The 19,548-nt window shown below is 41.6% G+C and overlaps 1 protein-coding gene across 2 annotated transcripts; it reads right to left on the minus strand.

The window, feature by feature from the left end:
- Positions 1-547: 547 nt before the first annotated feature.
- Positions 548-19,031, minus strand: LOC130932120 (pyrroline-5-carboxylate reductase 1, mitochondrial-like). Of its 2 annotated transcripts, none has more exons than XM_057861531.1 (8): positions 18,947-19,031; positions 14,323-14,394; positions 14,186-14,256; positions 13,914-14,093; positions 13,622-13,843; positions 3,114-3,206; positions 2,547-2,710; positions 548-2,475 (listed from the first exon to the last, which is right to left on the minus strand). In XM_057861531.1, exons 2-8 carry the CDS (start codon positions 14,387-14,389, stop codon positions 2,304-2,306), a joined length of 969 nt encoding a protein of 322 aa, XP_057717514.1. In that variant the 5' UTR covers positions 14,390-14,394; positions 18,947-19,031; the 3' UTR covers positions 548-2,303. The 2 variants fall into 2 exon arrangements, with proteins under 2 accessions (XP_057717514.1, XP_057717515.1); XM_057861532.1 differs by having other exon boundaries at positions 14,323-14,419; positions 18,947-18,983.
- Positions 19,032-19,548: the final 517 nt, after the last annotated feature.

Consider the following 19,548-nt stretch of genomic DNA (forward strand, 5'->3'; position numbering starts at 1 on the left):
ATATGAAAATGAAAATCTCGACCACTCCTTGATGTCTGCGATTTCTGCATCGCGACCCTTGTTATATTACCAGTTTTTTTTATGAAAACAAGGTAAGTATGCGATAATATCGCATTAAAATATTGGCGTCTTTAATTCTGCTCTCGCATGCTTTCACCTCCAGTTAGGGTTTTGCTGTTTAAATTTGTTTTGTTTTTTTTAGATGCCCTCCAGTTCAAAATTTTTCTTCCCCCAGAGAATTGAGATTTTATGCTTTCCAGTGATATATCACACATGCATATCAGACAATTTTGAAATCCAGCCAAATTGGGTGTCTCAGAGCGGAACTTCAAGTCACCTGAGTGTTTTACGCCATATATATATATATATCTATATATATCTATATATATATAGATATATATATATATACAGTGTATCACAAAAGTGAGTACACCCCTCGCATTTCTGCAGATATTTAAGTATATCTTTTCATGGGACAACACTGAAGAAATGAAACTTTGACACAATGAAAAGTAGTCTGTGTGCAGCTTATATAATAGAGCTCATTTATTTTCCCCTCAAAATAACTCAAAATATAGCCATTAATATCTAAACCCCTGGCAACAAAAGTGAGTACACCCCTATGAAAAAATGCGCAACCCTAAATGTTCAAATTGAGTACTGCTTGTCCTTTTCCCTCCAAAATGTCATGTGACTCGTTACAGGAGTGCTGTCAGCATTGCTGCAGAGATTGAAGAGGTGGGGGGGTCAGCCTGTTAGTGCTCAGACCATACACCCCACTCTTCATCAAATTGGTGAGCATGGCTGTCACACCAGGGGGAAGCCTCTTCTGAAGACGGTACACAAGAAAGCCCGCCCGTCTCATCAGGTCATAGGACATGGTTCCAGTAATCCATGTGCTTTGTTGACGTCTTTGCAAACTGTTCACGGGCTTTCAAAAGAAACAAAAATAGTCTTATACTAGAGGTCTACCGATATATCGGCCAGCCGATATATGGACATTTTTCCAGCAACGGCCATTGGCCGAGTTACAAAAAAATAAGCCGATCATAAAGGATTTTGATCAGGCGTCTGTGGCTGCCGCTGACTGACGGTAGGACCCCAGAAGGACCCTTTGCAAAAGCTTGAAAGCAGTGTCCAGGCTTGCCTGTTTAGTAAATATTGAAAGATTTTTTTTTTTTTTTTATCTTGGATGAGAGAATATGCCATGTTGCTTTAGCCTTTTGAGGTACTTACTGAGTGATCCTTACACCCTAAATATAACTTGTAGCATTAGTGTAACATTCACGTTAGCATTAAACATGATGAGCATCCTCTTAAACTCTCACTATCTCACTTGTTTACATCTCCCCGTGATGTCCTGATGGGTTTAAACTTTTAAAAAATAATGTACAGTTCTTGCTGAGTGAGTGTGTATAATAATAAAAAGAAGTGCTGCGTTCGTTAGTTTGGTAAAACTAGACCGAATTAGTCATTACAGTCCCAGGTCATCATTGTAAATCTGAAGCTGTTTAAGCAATTTAAAAAAAAAATTGCCTCTCATAATCTCCGTGCCTAAAAAAAAGTACATCTGCCACAAATATCAGAATAACAGCTTACAAAATCGGCTTTAGGTATAGGCAATCGGTGGATTTTTTTTTTTTTTCAATATATCTTGTTTTATTTTTAGATTTTAAATTATTGGTGTGGGCATCGGCATTTAAAAATCCCATATCGGTCGACCTCTATATTATTACTCCCGGAAACAGCGAAAGAGGAAGCACTGTAACTTATGTTAAAAAAACAAAAACAAAAAAAACGGTATCGGATCGAGACTCGGTATCGGCAAATTCTCAAAATTAGTTGACTCTCAAGCAAAAATATGCCATCGGGACATCCTTGGTTGCAAGTGAACAATCACATTCTAACTCACCAAATGTTCAGGTCATTAAAAACATGCACGCTAGGTTCATTTAAGATTAAAAAATTTCTATCAAAATGGAGATAACTTTAAATGTATGTAATCAGATAGAAATTAATTCAAAATGGAGGACATTTTTTGCCCAAATTTAGCTGGCATTAACTTCGGCCAGTCTACGTGTGACCATAATAAATGGTCGAGAAATGTACAGATGGAGTGTAAAATAAAATGAAAAAGACTATCATTGACATCCAGTGGTTAACATGGCTGCTTCACAGTTTAAGATTCGCGGTTTGATTCTTATCTCTCGGCCCTGCGCGGAGATGATGCAACCCGTGACTGTCTGAGAAAAGTTTATCACTGTGTAAATGTATTTCTAAAAATTGATGTCACTTGTACTTGGTCAGTTCTTCTTTGTTCTTGGATTGTTGACGCTATTGAAGACGCTAATTCCACGCGATCGCACGCCGTTGGCCTCCACAGTCACTCCAGGCTGCTGCATGACTTTGTCTAGGGTGGTTTTCTTGATGGCAGCTGGGGAGATCTTCTCCTGGTCTGCCAAGGACTGGAGTTCCCTGGAGAACAAAATTTAGCCCAGCACTGTAAATCTTGACCAGGCTTCATATGGCCAGCACTACCTTCTTACCTGGTCCTAACGCAAGAGGCCTCCACGGCGTTGATGAGAAGGCTGCGGAACCCGCCGCTCTCCATGACGTGCAGGGCGTGGATGGTGGCGCCCCCCGGTGAGCACACGTTGTCCTTGAGCTGCCCGGGATGTTGCTCCGAGTCTAATAACATCCGAGCGGCGCCCTTTCAAACACAAAAAAAGGATTAAGATCTTATCGGCTGAGTGCTAATTGTGTCATTGTCCACGACTGGTTCTTCAGAGAGCGCTAAAAATGATCAGTTTCTCTGATTTCATTGTTTAAAGCTACAGAAATAAAGTAAGTGCCAGCTATTGAAACCGGAAAGAATGCTCTGGTTTCTTTGCCATTCACGGCGCTATACATCCAATCCATTTTGACCAGGAGGGGGCGAATGAATAAACCCAATGGGGTAGCTATGAAGGTATATACTAGTAAATGGTTGGTATAACAGTTATGTGCTTGACAGTTTATTTACAACGTCACAGAGGTTGAAAGTTTTTTGTAAAGGGTTTTTTCGTGGGTTCGCGTAATTTTCATTCATGCAAAATAGCACATAAAGTTCATACCAGCAGCGCGTGAGCTCCAAGACGTATCGCCAGTCTTCTGGGCAGGCCCATCTTGACACCGCCATCCGCGAGGGCCTCCACAGCGGTGAAAGCCTGCAAGACCATCGTCAGGGTTGTTAAAGGAAGTATGGAGAAGATTTTCAATCTCTGTCTCTACACAATGAATGTAAACATGTCTGTTCATTCACATATCTGTTTGTCCATGATATAAAAACAGTGGCTTTTTAACATAAGAGCACATATTTAATTGCCATCTACATACAGTTACTTGTTAAACAGTTGCTGTGGCAACTCATTGTGTTTAAGTGAGCAGCTTGAGCGGATTTGAGTGGACTCACTGAATGAAGCGTTTAGTAAAGACAAGCATTTGTCTACTTTATTCTTGTTTAAAAGTAATTCTGTGGGACAGCAACATGTTTAAAACTTATCATAATTATTACATTTGAAGTGCTTAAAAAGCATTTTTTAAAATACAGTGCCCTCCATAATTATTGGCACCCCTGAAAAAGATGTGTTTTGTAGCTTCTAATATTTCTTTTTAATTCAAATAATATGGGACCTTAATGGAAAAAAAAGAGAAAAATCAAACCTTCAATACAAGTGCATTCATTCAGTGGGGAAAAAATCCCACATAAAGAAAAAATTGTTTCACATCAAATAATGTTTGTCACAATGCTTTACTTTGTACTTTACTTTTTACACAATACACAATCTTCTGCCCTCAGCCGAGCGTATGGCTACTCGACTTTGGCAGCGAGCTAAACCAACAAAGAAAAATGGAGGCCCAAACTCCTTCCTCTCATTTATTTCTTCGCGTGAACGTGTGCGCGTGTGTGTGTGTGTGTGTGTGGTAAAACTGGAACATACATAAAACACAAATGTTATACACAAAATAACAGAATAGACACACCACAATTACATCTAACCCACTGCTAAAACGCACAAACCCACAGATTTTGTTTTGTCAAGGGTTCCCAACGATGTATGGTGCAGAGGAGGTGTGTAACGTCTTAACACCTCAAGGACTCTTTTCCAACTGAAATAAAAAGTTCTTTCTGCCTGCTGCTTACAGCAAATCGCCACTAGGGGAAGCCGAGCGCAAACAGCAATACCAAAGAAAAACTGCAAAGTCAGAGTTACAATAGCGACATCCTGTGGACGGATGAACAATGTACAATCTTAGAAAGAAATTAAACCCAAAAAGTAGTCAACATAAGACCAGAGGACATAACACTCCCCGCCTGACATCTGCAAGATGTCAGCTCTTAACTAATGAACGATACACAACAATAACTCGTTTTACATGCTATCCTTAGACATCAAAAGCACAACTTCACGAATTGGGCGAATGTAAAACCTATTCTCGCCGTTTCGGAAAATCTTAACCTCAACTTTTCTGACATTACCGTCCTCACTTGGGAAAGATTTTGTGATCAGTCCGAGTGGCCAATTATTCCTATGTTCTAGAGACTCCCTCATTAAAACAACGTTGCCCATTTGAAGGTTTGGCTTTTTTGTTTTCCACTTGTGACGAACCTGCAGGCCTGCGATGTATTCTTTCTGCCAACGACTCCAGAAAACATTAGCTAAGTACTGCACGCGCTTCCATTGGGCTTTGAATAGGTCACCGGACTGAAACTGCCCTGGTGGAATCGGTGGTGTGCCAACCTTTTGCGTGAGTAGCATCGCAGGAGTAAGAATGACTGGGTTTTCGGGATCTGTAGAAACAGCCGTTAGTGGGCGTGCATTTACAATTGCGGTGACTTCAGCTAACAATGTCACGAGTACTTCATGTGTGAGCTTCCCATATGGATGTTCAAGGAGCATTGCATTGAGGATTTTTCGGGTGACGCCGATCATGCGTTCCCAGGAACCAGCCATATGGGATGCATGTGGAGGATTAAACTGCCATTTGCACGCACTGTCTTTCAAGAATGTGCCTATTTTGTCATTGTGACAGCCTAGTTTGTCTATTTGGAGCTCTTTGCAGGCACTCACAAAATTTGTCCCACAATCAGATCTCAAGAGTTTGGCACCACCTCGGATGGCAAAGAAACGACGCAGTGCATTAATGAACGACGATGTGTCCATTGACTCAATCACTTCAATATGAATTGCACGTGTACTCATGCAGGTGAATATGACTGCCCATCTTTTAGCATCTGCATTAGCACCACGCGTTTTTCTCACTGTAACGGACCAGGGACCGAACACATCAAGGCCTACATTTGTGAAAGGAGGGTCCGTGGACAGCCTGTCTTCAGGTAGCTCAGCCATGATCTGTTCAGGTTGCCTGCCCCTTAATTTGCGGCATGTGATGCACTTGAAAATCACACTGCTTACTGCTCTTTTTCCTCCCACAATCCAAAAGCCCCCTGCTCTGACTGCTCCCTCCGTGAAATGCCTTCCCTGGTGACATAATTTTTCGTGAAAGTGTCTTATTATGAGCTGAGCAAGATGGTGCTTTCCAGGGATTAGTATGGGATTGGTTTCTTCTGCAGACAACTGTGCTTTCTTTAGTCGGCCTCCAACTTTAAGGAGCCCTTGCGTGTCAACAAATGGATTCAGTTTGCTGAGTGGACTTGAGTTTTTTAAAGCTGTGCCTTTTTCAATGCATCCAATATCTTCTGCGAAGACCTCTCTTTGAACGGTGCGAATGATCGTGGTCTTGGCTAGTTGCAGTGACTTTTCAGTTAAATGTTTGTTGCAGTTGTGCCAGCCACGACAGGAAACCTCAGAGTTGTTCTTGAATGATTGAGCTATATGTTGGAGTTTGGCAATAGCCTTTTGCAGCACCTTCCAACTTGAAAACCTTTCAAATCTGGCACTATTAAACTGGGCTTTTGATAGGGTGGTAGTGCAAGTTGTTACCTCAGGACGCAACTCACAGTCAGTCTCTGGGTCTATGAGATCGAAGGTTTGACTTCGAACTTGACTTTGGTCCAACCTGGAGAGGAAAGCTGGGCCTCTGAGCCAGGTGGAGCTGGAGAGCTGCTCAGCGGGCAACGCTCGTGTGGCATGGTCTGCCGGATTTAAGTGTGTGGGCACGTAATGCCACTGGTGAGTTTGTGCAAAGCGCCTGATGCGTTCGACTCTGTTGTGCACATAAACGTGAAAGCGTCTCTTGGTGTTTGAGATGTACCCAAGCACTACCTTTGAGTCTGTGTAAAGATTCACCTGATCGACTGTGACATCCAGCTCCTCTAGAACCAACTCTGCTACTTCCACGGCCAGGACTGCTGCACAGAGTTCAAGTCGGGGTATGGTGATGTCTGGTTTAGGAGCTAAACGTGCTTTGCCGAGGAGGAATCCCACTTCGCTGTGTCCGTCCTCATTTGTGAGTTTGAGGTAGGCTACCGCACCTACGGCTTTTGTGGAAGCATCACAAAAAACGTCAATCTCTATTCTTTGGGCTGCAGACAGCGGTATTGAAGTGTACATTCTGGGAATTTCAAGATGTTGTAGGTGTCCGAGGGAACTTTTCCACTTTTGCCACTGTTCTAATTTGTCTTTTGGCAGTTCAGTGTCCCACTCTGAAACATTTGTGGAAATGTCTCTGAGTATGGTTCTACCCCCTACGATTACTGGAATAGCAAAACCAAGTGGGTCGAACACACTGTTGATAACTGACAGAACTCCCCTTTTTGTGAACGGCCTTTCATTTACTCTTACTTGGAACTTGAATTGGTCAGTCGACAGCTCCCATCCTAAGCCCAAACTGCGCTGCATTGGTGGGGTAGTCTGCCCAATGTCAAGACCTTGCATGCCTACAGCACGATCTTCGGTTGGAAAGGCTCCTGTTATGAGAGGACAATTGGATGAGATTTTGTGCAGGCGTATGTTACACTGAGCCAGCATCTTCTGTGCCCTACTAAGAACATCAATGGCCTGCTCTATGGAAGAGAATGACTTTAGCCCATCATCTACATAGAAGTGCCGTTCAATGAATTCTTTTGCGTCACTGCCAAATTCCATTTCTCCTTCTATGGCTGTTCTTTTCAGTCCAAAGATGGCGACTGATGGGGAAGGACAATTACCAAACACATGGACAGTCATCCTAAATTCTTGCACTTTTCCATCAAGGTCATGATTTTGGAACCACAAGAAACGAAGGTAGTTACGGTGGTCTTCTCGTACTATAAAGTTGTGAAACATATGCTCCACATCTGCCATAACGGCGTATGGGTCGGACCTAAACCGCATCAGAACTCCTACGAGAGTGTTGTTAAGATCTGGTCCCTTGAGGAGCACGTCATTGAGAGAAACATTGTCAAGTTGAGCACTCGAATCAAAGACTACCCTAATTTTTTCTGGCTTTTGCGGGTGGTAAACGCCAAAACTAGGGAGATACCAGCACTCTTGATCTGGCGCCAGTGCGGGCGCTGGTTCGGCATGACCCTTGCTGAATATTTTCTCCATAAACTCAGCGTAATGCGCTCTCATTTCAGGCTTTCTTCTCAGCGTTTTGCGGAGCGACATTAAACGATTGTAGGCCTGCTCCCGATTGTCAGGTAGGCGCCGCCTAGGTGAGCGGAATGGAAGTGGAGCTACCCAGTTATTCGCCTCATCTTTAGCAAAGTTGTTGTGCATAATGTCTAGGAACAACGCATCTTCTGCCGAAAGTGCAACTTTGTCGTCATTTGTTGTTTGTTGGAAAATATGTTGTCCTAGTTCCGCTTGTGTGTTTAGTGGATCGTTTTTGGTGTATTTCTCTTTGATAACGATTGTGTTTTCGCAAGGACTGAGGAACGTGGGACGTCCACTGTTTAGAACGTTCGTCTTAAATGAGTTCAATGTGGGTTTATGAGCTCCAGAGAGACAGACATCACCTATGACAACCCATCCTAAATCGAGACGCTGGGCATGAGGTGCATTGTTTGGCCCATTTACCTGACCACGAACTTTATGAGCCTGAATGATGTCCCTTCCCAGGAGCAGAAGAATGTCTGCCGATGGGTCGAGAGGAGGAATCTGTGAAGCGATTGATCGCAAATGAGGGTGAGCTGCTGCTACCTCAGGGCTGGGAATTTCGTCTCTATTATCTGGAATCTGATCACATTCTGTTATTGTAGGCAGCATCATGGAGACCTTACCATCTACATCTTCTACAACAAAGCCATCAGCTTTACGACCTTGTGTCTCTGATAAACCTGCACATGTTCTCATGGTGTATGGGAATATGGTACCTTGCACATTAAACATGTCAAAAAACGCAGATCTGGCTAAGGATGAATTGCTCTGATCATCCAACATGGCATATACCCTCTTTTTCTTTTCTGGAGAAGTTCGGCGATATACATTAACTAAACAGATCTTTGAGCATGATTTTCCTTTTACGCCTTGCCCACATACTTCTGTGCAACTGGCTGTGTTCACAGGATTTGGGCCCTCAGACTCCCCGCCGTGACTCTGGGTTGGGGGATTAAAGTCTTGAGGTGTCCATGGAGGTGGACCGACATGCATGGCAGACACATGAGCATCGCTATCACATTCTGAGCATTGGATAATAGCTTTACAGTCTCGAGCCCTGTGATTTGTGGACGCACAACATTTAAAACAAATGGCGTGCTCTTTGAGAATGTTCTTTCTTTCGTCTAGTGTTTTCATTCTAAACCCCCTGCATTTGACGAGTGAATGTGGTTTTTGGTGGATAGGACATTGTTTGTCTGGATCGAGTGCTGTCAATTTAGCCGGACTGATCTCTATTTTATTCACCGCCAATGGAACTCTGTATTTGTCTCGTCTTACTGATGTCTTATCAACCCTTGGATTTATTACGTTTGAACACTGTAACATAAAGCTAGGGTCTGTTCTCATTTCAGCGTAGTCATTTACGAACCGCACAAAATACGAAAAAGGTGGATAGACTGCACCGTTTTCCCTTTTGTATTTGGTACCTTGTGTAACCCATGACTCCTGGAGTCCATATGGGAGTTTTTCAACTATCGGGTTTATGCCCCTTGGTGTGTCGAGAAAGCTAAGACCCGGCAAATAACTTTCACTTTTGGCATACGATAGCTCTAACAGAAGATCAGCAAGCTCCTGCAGTAAGTGAGTGTCTTTGTTGGAGATTCTTGGAAAAGTCTGCAACCGTTGGAAGAGTGAGGATTCAATTACCTCTGGAGAGCCATAAGTCTTGTCTAGCCGCTGCCACAGACGCTGGAGACCTGCCTGCGGATTACTCACGTGGACCGCCCTGATCCTCTGAGCGTGTTGAAGAGACTCCCCGCCGAGCCACTTGGTGAGAAGGTCGAGCTCTTCGCTGGGCTTGAGATTGAGGCCTTCCGTCGCGTTGCAGAACATGGACTTCCAGGACAGGTAGGACTCTGGCCGGTTGTCGAAAACCTTGAACCCCGATGTCAGCAGATCACGCCGTGCTAGATAGGCTGCTAAATTGGACAGTTCACTTTGTGGGGTTGCTGAAGGTGTAGGCTGGTGTGAGATGTCCGTTCTCGCACGATGAGATTGGAGATGCTCTTCGTCAGCGATGTCGATGTGACGCACATGTGGAAAAGCACCAGCTGATTTTGGGCTATTTTCTGGTTGTTGAGAGTCATTGTGCCTAACCAGGTGCTCATTGTTTGGCGTTTGTGTGCCATCTGCTTGGACACGCTGGTCGTCAAAGTGAGCATGCACATACTCTTGTGCACGCCTGATGGAGGGGGGTGTCTTGGAAAATACCCCTTGCTCGCTGAGGTCGACTTTGGCGCGCTCCTCTTCTTCGAAAGTCGCCTCCCAAACTTTAGCTGCGGCGAGCGCTGCTTCTGCTTCACCTTCCGTCTTCAGAGCGTGTAGTGTTGCCTCGATGCGTGCCTTCTCGACCTCCATGTCGATTTGGCGTTTGGCGTACCGTGCTCTGGCGTAGGCAGCTTCGGCGTCTGCTCGTGCTTGTGCAGCAGCTTGGCTCAGTCTGGACCGGCGTGAAGAATGAGAATGACTGGCCTCCGACCTGGTGACCACTTGGCTGATAGGTGGTGAAACTTCTTGCTGAGACATCTTGGGTGCTTGATGTGTTGAAAATCTTTTTACTCTTCTGCCCTCAGCCGAGCGTATGGCTACTCGACTTTGGCAGCGAGCTAAACCAACAAAGAAAAATGGAGGCCCAAACTCCTTCCTCTCATTTATTTCTTCGCGTGAACGTGTGCGCGTGTGTGTGTGTGTGTGTGTGGTAAAACTGGAACATACATAAAACACAAATGTTATACACAAAATAACAGAATAGACACACCACAATTACATCTAACCCACTGCTAAAACGCACAAACCCACAGATTTTGTTTTGTCAAGGGTTCCCAACGATGTATGGTGCAGAGGAGGTGTGTAACGTCTTAACACCTCAAGGACTCTTTTCCAACTGAAATAAAAAGTTCTTTCTGCCTGCTGCTTACAGCAAATCGCCACTAGGGGAAGCCGAGCGCAAACAGCAATACCAAAGAAAAACTGCAAAGTCAGAGTTACAATAGCGACATCCTGTGGACGGATGAACAATGTACAATCTTAGAAAGAAATTAAACCCAAAAAGTAGTCAACATAAGACCAGAGGACATAACACACAATACTTTGTACAACCCCCTTTTGCCAACAAAAAAGGTCTGGGGACTGAGATGGCCATGGGAGGAGCTTGATTTTGTGTCTGATGAACCATTTCTGTGTAGATTTGGCCATATGTTTAGGGTCATTGTCCTGCTGAAAGACCCAGTGACGACCCATCTTCAGCTTTCGAGAAGAGGGCAACAGATTTTGATTTAAAATGTCCTGGTATTTCAAAGCATTCATGATACCATGCACCCTAACAAGGTTCCCAGGGCCTTTGGAAGCGAAACAGCCCCACAGCACCACTGACCCACCCCCATACTTCACAGTGGGTATGAGGTGCTTTTCAGCATGCGCATCTTTCGTGGCACGCCAGACCCACTTAGAGTGTTTGTTGCCAAAAAGCTCAATCTTGGTCTCGCACAAAAATACACACGGTCCCAGGCTTCAACTGGGATCGTGTGCTTTGGTCAGATGAGACCAAGATTGAGTTTTCTGGCAACAAACACTCTAAGTGGGTCTGGCGTTGCCACGAAAGATGTGCATGCTGAAAAGCCCTCAACCGGACTCTCCTATTTCAATGCATACACTGCACTACCCTCCCCACACAATCCCATCACGGTGCTGGGTAACGGCTGCCAGTCAGGGACCTGCGGTTGCACTTTGTACTCGCGGGGCAAAAAAAAAAGCATTTTCCCACAGCTCACACAATTGGAGATGGAGATGGCTTCAGATGCACTTGTTAGTCAACACGTCTATTGGCTCACACAGCGTAAAGACTCGGGCTGCAGCTATTGAATGTTTTAGTAATTGAGTAATCGACTGAAAATCCTATCGATTAATCGAGTAATCGGATAAAACATTTTTTAGGTAAAGAGCAACTATAAATATTAAGGCTGTCAAAATTATCGCGTTAACGCGCGGTAATTAATATTTTTAATTAATCACGTTAAAATATTTGACGCAATTAACGCACATGTCCCGCTAAGACAGTATTCTGCCTTTTGGTAAGTTTTACAGCAAGGCTTTTTGTGCTGTCTAACAGCGAACTCTTGTGGTCGCTTTGCGACATGGTTTATTGTTTTCTTGCCAGTTCAATATGGCTGCACGACGTCTCGGGCTGACGCCTACGTTGTAATGTTGTGCTTATATGATCCTTGGACAAGATTTGTCCGTAAGTATGGTTGTTGTAAAGAATGTACATATTATGTTAGTAAGCGAAATGTTATATTTTTTGTATGAGATGCTTTTTGTTTATGTTTAGTGAACCTGTATAGCGTGCTAAGCTAACCTTGTTGCTAATGCAATGCTTGTGTACTTTTTTTTTGTAGTTTTACGACGGTCTAAACAGGACAATGGTTTGAGGCTATTTTATTAATAAATCAGATGAAAATAGAAGAAGTCTTATTATTAAGGCGTCGTTCACTAGCTGTCTAGCTTTGGAAAAAGTAGACGCTTCGGTGTGAGGACAGCATAGACAGATTTAAATGACAGTAGAGTGAAATGCCCACTACAGTCCTTATGTACCGTATGTTGAATGTATATATCCATTTTGAGTCTTATCTTTCCATTCCAACAATTTATTTTACAGAATATATATATAATTTACAGAAAAATATGGCATATATTATAGATGGTTTGAATTGCGATTAATTGCGATTAATTACGATTAATTAATTTTTAAGCTGTAATTAACTCGATTAAAAATTTTAATCGTTTGACAGCCCTAATAAATATACATGAGAAAAAAAGACATTTCATTTAATTAATTTAATTAAATTTTAAAAAATTTAAATTTAATTAATTTAATTAATTTCATTTTCAGTCAGTTAATGTCTTTATTTTCCATGTACATTGTTGAAAACAGCCAACAATTGCCTCTCAGCTGTGACTAGAATTAAAAAAAAACTCCCAAAACTTTTAGATCTTATAAAAAATATGTATATTTCTTACTTAAATATGCCATTACGCTTGATAACACACATCACTTAAAAGTTAGGTGTTTTTCCCATGTGTTTCAATTGAATTTCCATTTGTGTCAAGCCATTTTTAAGTTCTAGTTAAGTTTAAGTTAGTCTAAACTGTAAGTCCTGATAGGATTTTGAGTTTTTGCAGTGTTCAAAATAAATGTATTGTAACATATCAGGTTATAATATGGCGGGGATATTTGCATGCGTTCCTGAATGCACCGCGTGACGTGCGGGGGTGAGGGAGGTGCGGGAGAGCGAGAGACGTGCCTTCCTGTTGTTGTTGTCGTTCCACAAGTTCCCAAAAAAGAAATAATTGCAACCTAACGAAGCGGGTGACTCTTTGTCAACGTTACAGTATGATACCTGCTGTATTGGAGCACATTAGGGGCCAGTGCTACTTGGCGTTTTATCCAGCAATGACTACTGAGCTAAAATTGACAGTTAGCTTTATCATATTTTCATTTTACACCCTCATCACTCGACAGCGCTATGTTTCACAGATTAGATAAAGCCTGTATGTAAGACACGTTAGCCACGCATCGACAGTGGTCTTAATAGAAACCTAGCCCTCTGCAGGGCTAACGTTACGTACGTGATCGAGTGACAGTAACGTTACTCTTATTTATTAGCGCTAAGAAGTGTTCTGCTTTAAGATGGCGGCTGTTTACTAACACCGCTGACTCTGTCATTTCACATCTAGTTAAAAATACATGTGATATCTATGAGACGCATCAGATGCTACCTGCTACCACCGCATCACGCGGGCTAGTTTTTAGCAACGACGGCGTAGTTTGTAGCGGCTGTCAGCTGCAGAAAAGTTTTTTATATTTTTTGTATTGCTTCTTCCTCTACGCACGTGACATCAGCGCGTTGTCCCACATTAAAAGTAGTCCGGGCAAAACGTGAGGCTTAGAGCTGGCAAAATTAAACGATTACTCGAGTTGCTCGAGTATTCGTTTCAGCTCTAGTAACGACCTTCAAGTGGCGTTCAAGAAAGCAACTCACGTAAGCCGGTCCGCTTCCACTTAGACCCGTGACGGCGTCGATAAGGTCCTCCTCCACTTCGGTGCAGTAACCCACGCTAGCCATTAGCTGCTCCAGCAGCTTTCCGTCCTCCACTTGGGCGTGGGTGCCCGTAGCGTACACGGTCGCCCCTTCGCGCACGACCACCGGCGTGTTGGTCATGCAACGCATGACTTTGGGAGCGGCGCGATACTGCAGCAGCTTCTGCAAAGGCAAACGCCGGTTAGGATTCGTTCTCAATCAGCCATTCGCCGAAAGACGACTGTCTTCTCGCCTTCTCAATGGAGCTGATAGTGACACCGGCGGCGCAAGATACGATGAGGTGGCGGTCCTCGATACTGGGTCCGATCTCATCCAGCACAAAGGGGATGATGTGGGGTTTGACTGCCAGGAAAAGGACGTCACTCTTGCTCACCGTCTCTTTGTTGCTCGTAGTGAAATGCACCCCTAATTTCTGCACATGCATGGAATATAAAGGTCTACACACCTCTGCTTAAATGTCAGGTTTCTGTGACTTTGTGAGATCTTTTTAAAAGTTATACCCACCCGGAGACCCTGGACAGTGGGGAGATCGGTGTCAGGGGAGCTGGCTGTGATTCTGTGAGCGGCAATTACACCTAAACACCGCTGTTTAGTTCACTGTGCGATCAAAATAAAAATCACAGAGAGTGTCGGAAGCGTACCTGCAGCTGTGAAGCCTCGCGCCAGTGCGTGAGCCGCCTGGCCCGCTCCAATAAAACCCACACTCATCCTACCTGCGTTCCAAATGAGAAAGTCCACCTGATATCATGGGCATTGCCAGACATATTTCACTGGGTCATGTGCCCCAGTATTGATCTGCAGTTCCCCAGTATAAATTTCACCAGTAAAAAAACTAAACTTTGGAGTTTTAAATCTACACAGCATAATAAGGCTTCGTAATATGGAGCCCCTAAGGCAGACATGTCCAAAGTCCGGCCCGGGGGCCAAATGCGGCCCGTGGTCAAATTTCATCCGGCCCCCAGCCCCTGTCATAAAATCAATAACGTCTGGCCCGCACACAGACTTAATAAATCAGTCAGCAGTACTGCTACCAGCATATGAAGTAGCTTACACACTAAATGCTGTTCCTTATTTACCCACGAAAAGGCAGCAGCACTCTAAGCAAAATCACCCCGTGTAACCCTTACTTCCAATTTTCTAAAATGGTGACAATCAACAAAAAAAAAAAAAATAACGTTGACTGCGACGGCCGACACTTGAAGGATAGGTGGAAATTGGACTGTTTCTTCACTAAAATACGCAACAACTGTCTGCCTCATTTGCAAAAAGACAGTTGCTGTTTTTAAAGAGTTCAATGTGAGGCGATATTACCAAACAAGACACGCTGACATGTACGACAAGATTACAGGGAAGATCCGTAGCGAGAAATTGAAGCAACTTGAAGCTAGTTTAATTTCACAGCAGCAGTATTTCGCAAGAGCCCGAGAGTCGAAAGAGAACACCACAAAGGCTAATTGCGAGATTGTTGAAATTATTAATTAAAGAAAATAGGGCTGTCAAAATTAGCGCGTTAACGGGCGTTAATTAATTTTTTAAATTAATCACGTTAAAATATTTGACGCAATTAACGCACATGCCCCACTCAAACAGATTAAAATGACAGCAGTGTAATGTCCGCTTGTTACTTGTTTTTTGGTGTTTGGCGCCCTCTGCTGGCGCTTGGGTCCAAATGATTTTATGGATTTAAGCACAATGAGTGAGCATGGTGTAATTATTGACATCAACAATGGCAAGCTACCAGTTTATTTTTTGATTGAAAATTTTACAAATTTTAATAAAACGAAAAGATTGAGGGGTTTTAATATAAAATTTCTATAACTTGTACCAACATTTATCTTTTAAGAACTACAAGTCTTTCTATCGATGGATCGCTTTAAGAGAATGTTAATAATGTTAATGCCATCTTGTTGATTTATTGTTATAATAAACAAATACTGTACTTATGTACCGTACGTTGAATGTATATATCCGTCTTGTGTCTTATCTTTCCATTCCAACAATAATTTACAGAAAAATATGGCATATTTTATAGATGGTTTGAATTGCGATTAATTACGATTAATTTTTTTTTTTTTTTTTTTTAAACCTCGTAATTACGATTAATTTTTAACCTGTAATTAACTCGATTAAAAAATGTAATCGTTTGACAGCTGTAAAAGAAAATAATGAAGCAAATGTGACACAAAGAATGGCTTGCTAAAATTTGCTTAAATACATTGTTCTACGTAAAGCACGTCAGCCAAGGTCGGCCCCCCACATTTTTACCACACCAAATCTGGCCCTCTTTGCAAAAAGTTTGGACACTCCTGCCCTAAAGGGACATCGACAGAAATAAAATAAATGTAAACAATCTAGTTTGCACTAGAAACTATCTGGTGCGCAGCAGAAACAATCTCGTGCGCACCAGATAGTATGTGGTGCACTAGCAACTAGTGTTGCAACGATTAATCGATTAACTCGAATAATTCGATGAGAAAATAGCTTCGAATCAGATTTTGCTGCTTTGAGGCTTCGTTTAATTAGTGTCGCATTGTAATGGTTTGTTTTGAAAGTGTTTGCATTTAGTTTTATTGATTTGGGAGGATACACTGCCATCTAGAGGCAACAGTGAATATGAGATAACTCATCTAACATGGCTGGATCCAGCTGCTCCCTGTTAAGACCAACATAAGTTTTTGTTTGAGCTAATATGATTTTTTATAGAATAGAATAGAATAGAATAGAATAGAATAGAATAGAATAGCCATTTATTGTCATTATACGGTTGTTTTCCAAAATTTCCAGGTTCGCGGTGAATCAGTAACAGGCAAACTTTTGCTCAATAGACGATGTTTATTGATTAGAAAATGCAGAATAAATGAGATTAATTGATTACAATCCCACAAGAGCAAGCAACAAGTATCAAAAACATGCAAAAACAACGGTAACGTGACACTAGATTTGAGTTTGTCAATCCCAGAATCCCCGCGTTATCGTAACAACACAACTAGTTGTCCCCTTAGCAATGAAAATCGCTTACCGTGACAAATGAGTGGGAAGCCAGCAACACTCCGGCAGAGCGGCAAAGGAACAAAGTCAGGCGATCCGTACGTGACCCCTGGTGGACTTCCTTTGCCGCTCTGCCGGAGTGTTGCTGGCTTCCCACTCATTTGCCACGGTAAGCGATTTTCATTGCTAGGGGACACTTGGTTGTGCTGTAACGTAGCGCGGGGATTCTGGGGTTGACAAACTCAAATCTAGCGTCATTGTTGACATTTGTTATGCTTGTTTTTGATACTTGTTGCTTGCTCTTGTGGGATTGTAATCAATGAATCTCATTTATTCTGCATTTTCTAATCAATAAACATCGTCTATTGAGCAAAAGTGTGCCTGTTACTGATTCACCACGAACCTGGAAATTTCGGAAAACAACGGTTTTACAATGAATTTGTGGAGCATCTCCCTTTACAGTGCAGGACAAGTAAAAAATCTCGAAAGGGGCTTGTAAAAATAAAAGTATAAAATCTAAATAAGTATAAAATATATATGAGGTAGTCCTATATTCAGGCAGTGCAAATAATTGAAGTGAAGTAGCAGCAGTTGACAGTGAAGGCATTGAATATTGCAGATTAATATTGCACGTGAATAAGTAATGCACATAGAATATGTGTGAATAGAAGTTAAGTTGCAGATGTTGACAGTGAGGCATTGAATATTGCACTTAGTAAGTATTGCACATAATATATTGCATGTAAATGAATATTGGACATTGGGTGATGTGGTGTTACATACTGTATGGCTGGCGATGGCTTTAGCAAAGAAACTTTTCCGCAGTAGGTTTTTTCTTGCTTTTAAACACCTATAGCGTCTCCCAGAGGGGAGCAGTTCGTTATTTAGTTTAGAAGTATATTAAGTAGTTTTTTTTGTGGGAATAAGTGTTTGAAAGATTTTTAAAAAGCATTTCATAGCATTTAAACTCGCGGACTTTTTTTTAGCTAGCGGACTTTTTCTATGTAAGTAAGCCAATTGTTCTTTTGTTGCATTTCGATCCTCATTTATTATTATTTTTGAAACCGTTTGAGACTAAGCTCAGGTATTTTATTTTTAAATGCATTTATTGATCTTGTGAAATGAAAGGGCAATTCTACATAGTTTAAAAACACTACGGATTTTTATTTTGTTTTCACATTTAAAGCTCTTTTTCGAGTGCAATCTTAGCAAGCCTTTGTTTTACATCTCCTAAAATTCCTTCTGCAACGGATCAAATGTTCCTAATCCGATTACTCGATTATTTGAACTAACTATTTGATAGATTAATCGATTACTTAAATAATCGATAACCGCAGTATTCTAGAAACTTATCTGGTGCGCAGCAAAAACTATCTGGTAAACTTGTATTTTGGTTCGATCATATATCGTTTAAAGCGCAATTTCTGATGTTTTATTATAGATAAGCGTAATTTTTTCGTTGCTTGCTTGCCATTGCCCCACTGTGCCCCAGTATTGTATTAGGTCTAGATACGCCCCTGCTTGAGATTCGATCAGATGGCTGGTAATGATTAATTTCAGGTACACAAAGTGTCCGACTATAGATGAAGGTAATCTTACAATAAGTAATTTTAAACATGAGAGTATATTTATGAATCAGTGAGACAAAACAATAAAATGAAGAAGCGACATAGACACTAACGTCTTGGCATTGCATTTATCTCAAGATCAAAATTCATTCTATTATTAGATTATTTTGATCAACAGTTGGAGTATTTCCACTGGGCTGGTTTTATACACCACTGCAGTTAAAATGATCGTAGGCATACAAACCGTGTCCATTAGAACATTTCACAAATTGTTCTAAGGATTATTTTGAGTGAACCTCATAAAGAATACTAATGTAAATATGATATAGCATGAAAAATAATATATAAAGTGCATGGTATTGTTAAATTATGGAAACAAATATTCATAAACATACTAATTTTGTTTAAAACGACTCCAATTCAAGTCATATTCACTGTATATTTAATTCATAAACCATAAAATTCCTACATAAGTATTCTTTACATATATATTTGTTCTGACTATATCGGCAGCCCAAAAGTCAACGACTCATAATAGTTAATTAATAATGATCTTTTAGTGTGTTGACCTCAAAAAACAAAGTAAGACAAATTATGTGGGAACATTTTTTTAAGGCTAAAAGGGTAAACAAACACTACTTCCTAAATATGTTGTCAACAGCACCATAGAAATTCATTTAAAAAAAAAAAAAGAAAGACATAAACTTACTTTTACAACAACGAAATACTGTACTTGAAGAAAACACTGTACCACTTTCCACGTCGCTCTCGACTTGTTGTGAACTGTACCTGACAGCGAAACATTTGACGGACGGCCAAGTGAGCCAATGACAGTGTACGCTTTGAAAACGTGAAATGTAAAGGACCAATCATGTGCCCGGAAATGACAAGCGAGGGTGGGCTCTTTTAAAGGCGGAATCAGTTGCATCAGTTTGTGCCGCGGGGGGAACATGAGCAACAGATGTCGACCAGCTAGCACAATGCTAACATCTGCTGGCGGAATGTGGAAAGACACATTTACAAATAAGCATTTCAAGTTCATAATAAAATAGTAGTTCTAAAAAAAATGATAGTTAGTAAAATAGTTAAATTCCCCGTGGCTAACTATAAACAGGGCCAAGATACAAGATGTGGAAAACAACTCTTCAGTGATTTATTGGTTGGCCTATTGAAAAATATCCAACAGATAAGGAATATAAATAAACGTATGAATACTGTAGGCAAAAGCAAATGCTTCCAGAAAGACTTAAAAAAATCAAACTTTCAACGGATAACAGAAAAACTGCTTATATGAGCATTTGGCTCAGTGCA

The sequence above is a fragment of the Corythoichthys intestinalis genome, chromosome 16 (assembly GCF_030265065.1).
Source record: "Corythoichthys intestinalis isolate RoL2023-P3 chromosome 16, ASM3026506v1, whole genome shotgun sequence".
In the NCBI taxonomy this organism is placed as follows: domain Eukaryota; kingdom Metazoa; phylum Chordata; class Actinopteri; order Syngnathiformes; family Syngnathidae; genus Corythoichthys; species Corythoichthys intestinalis.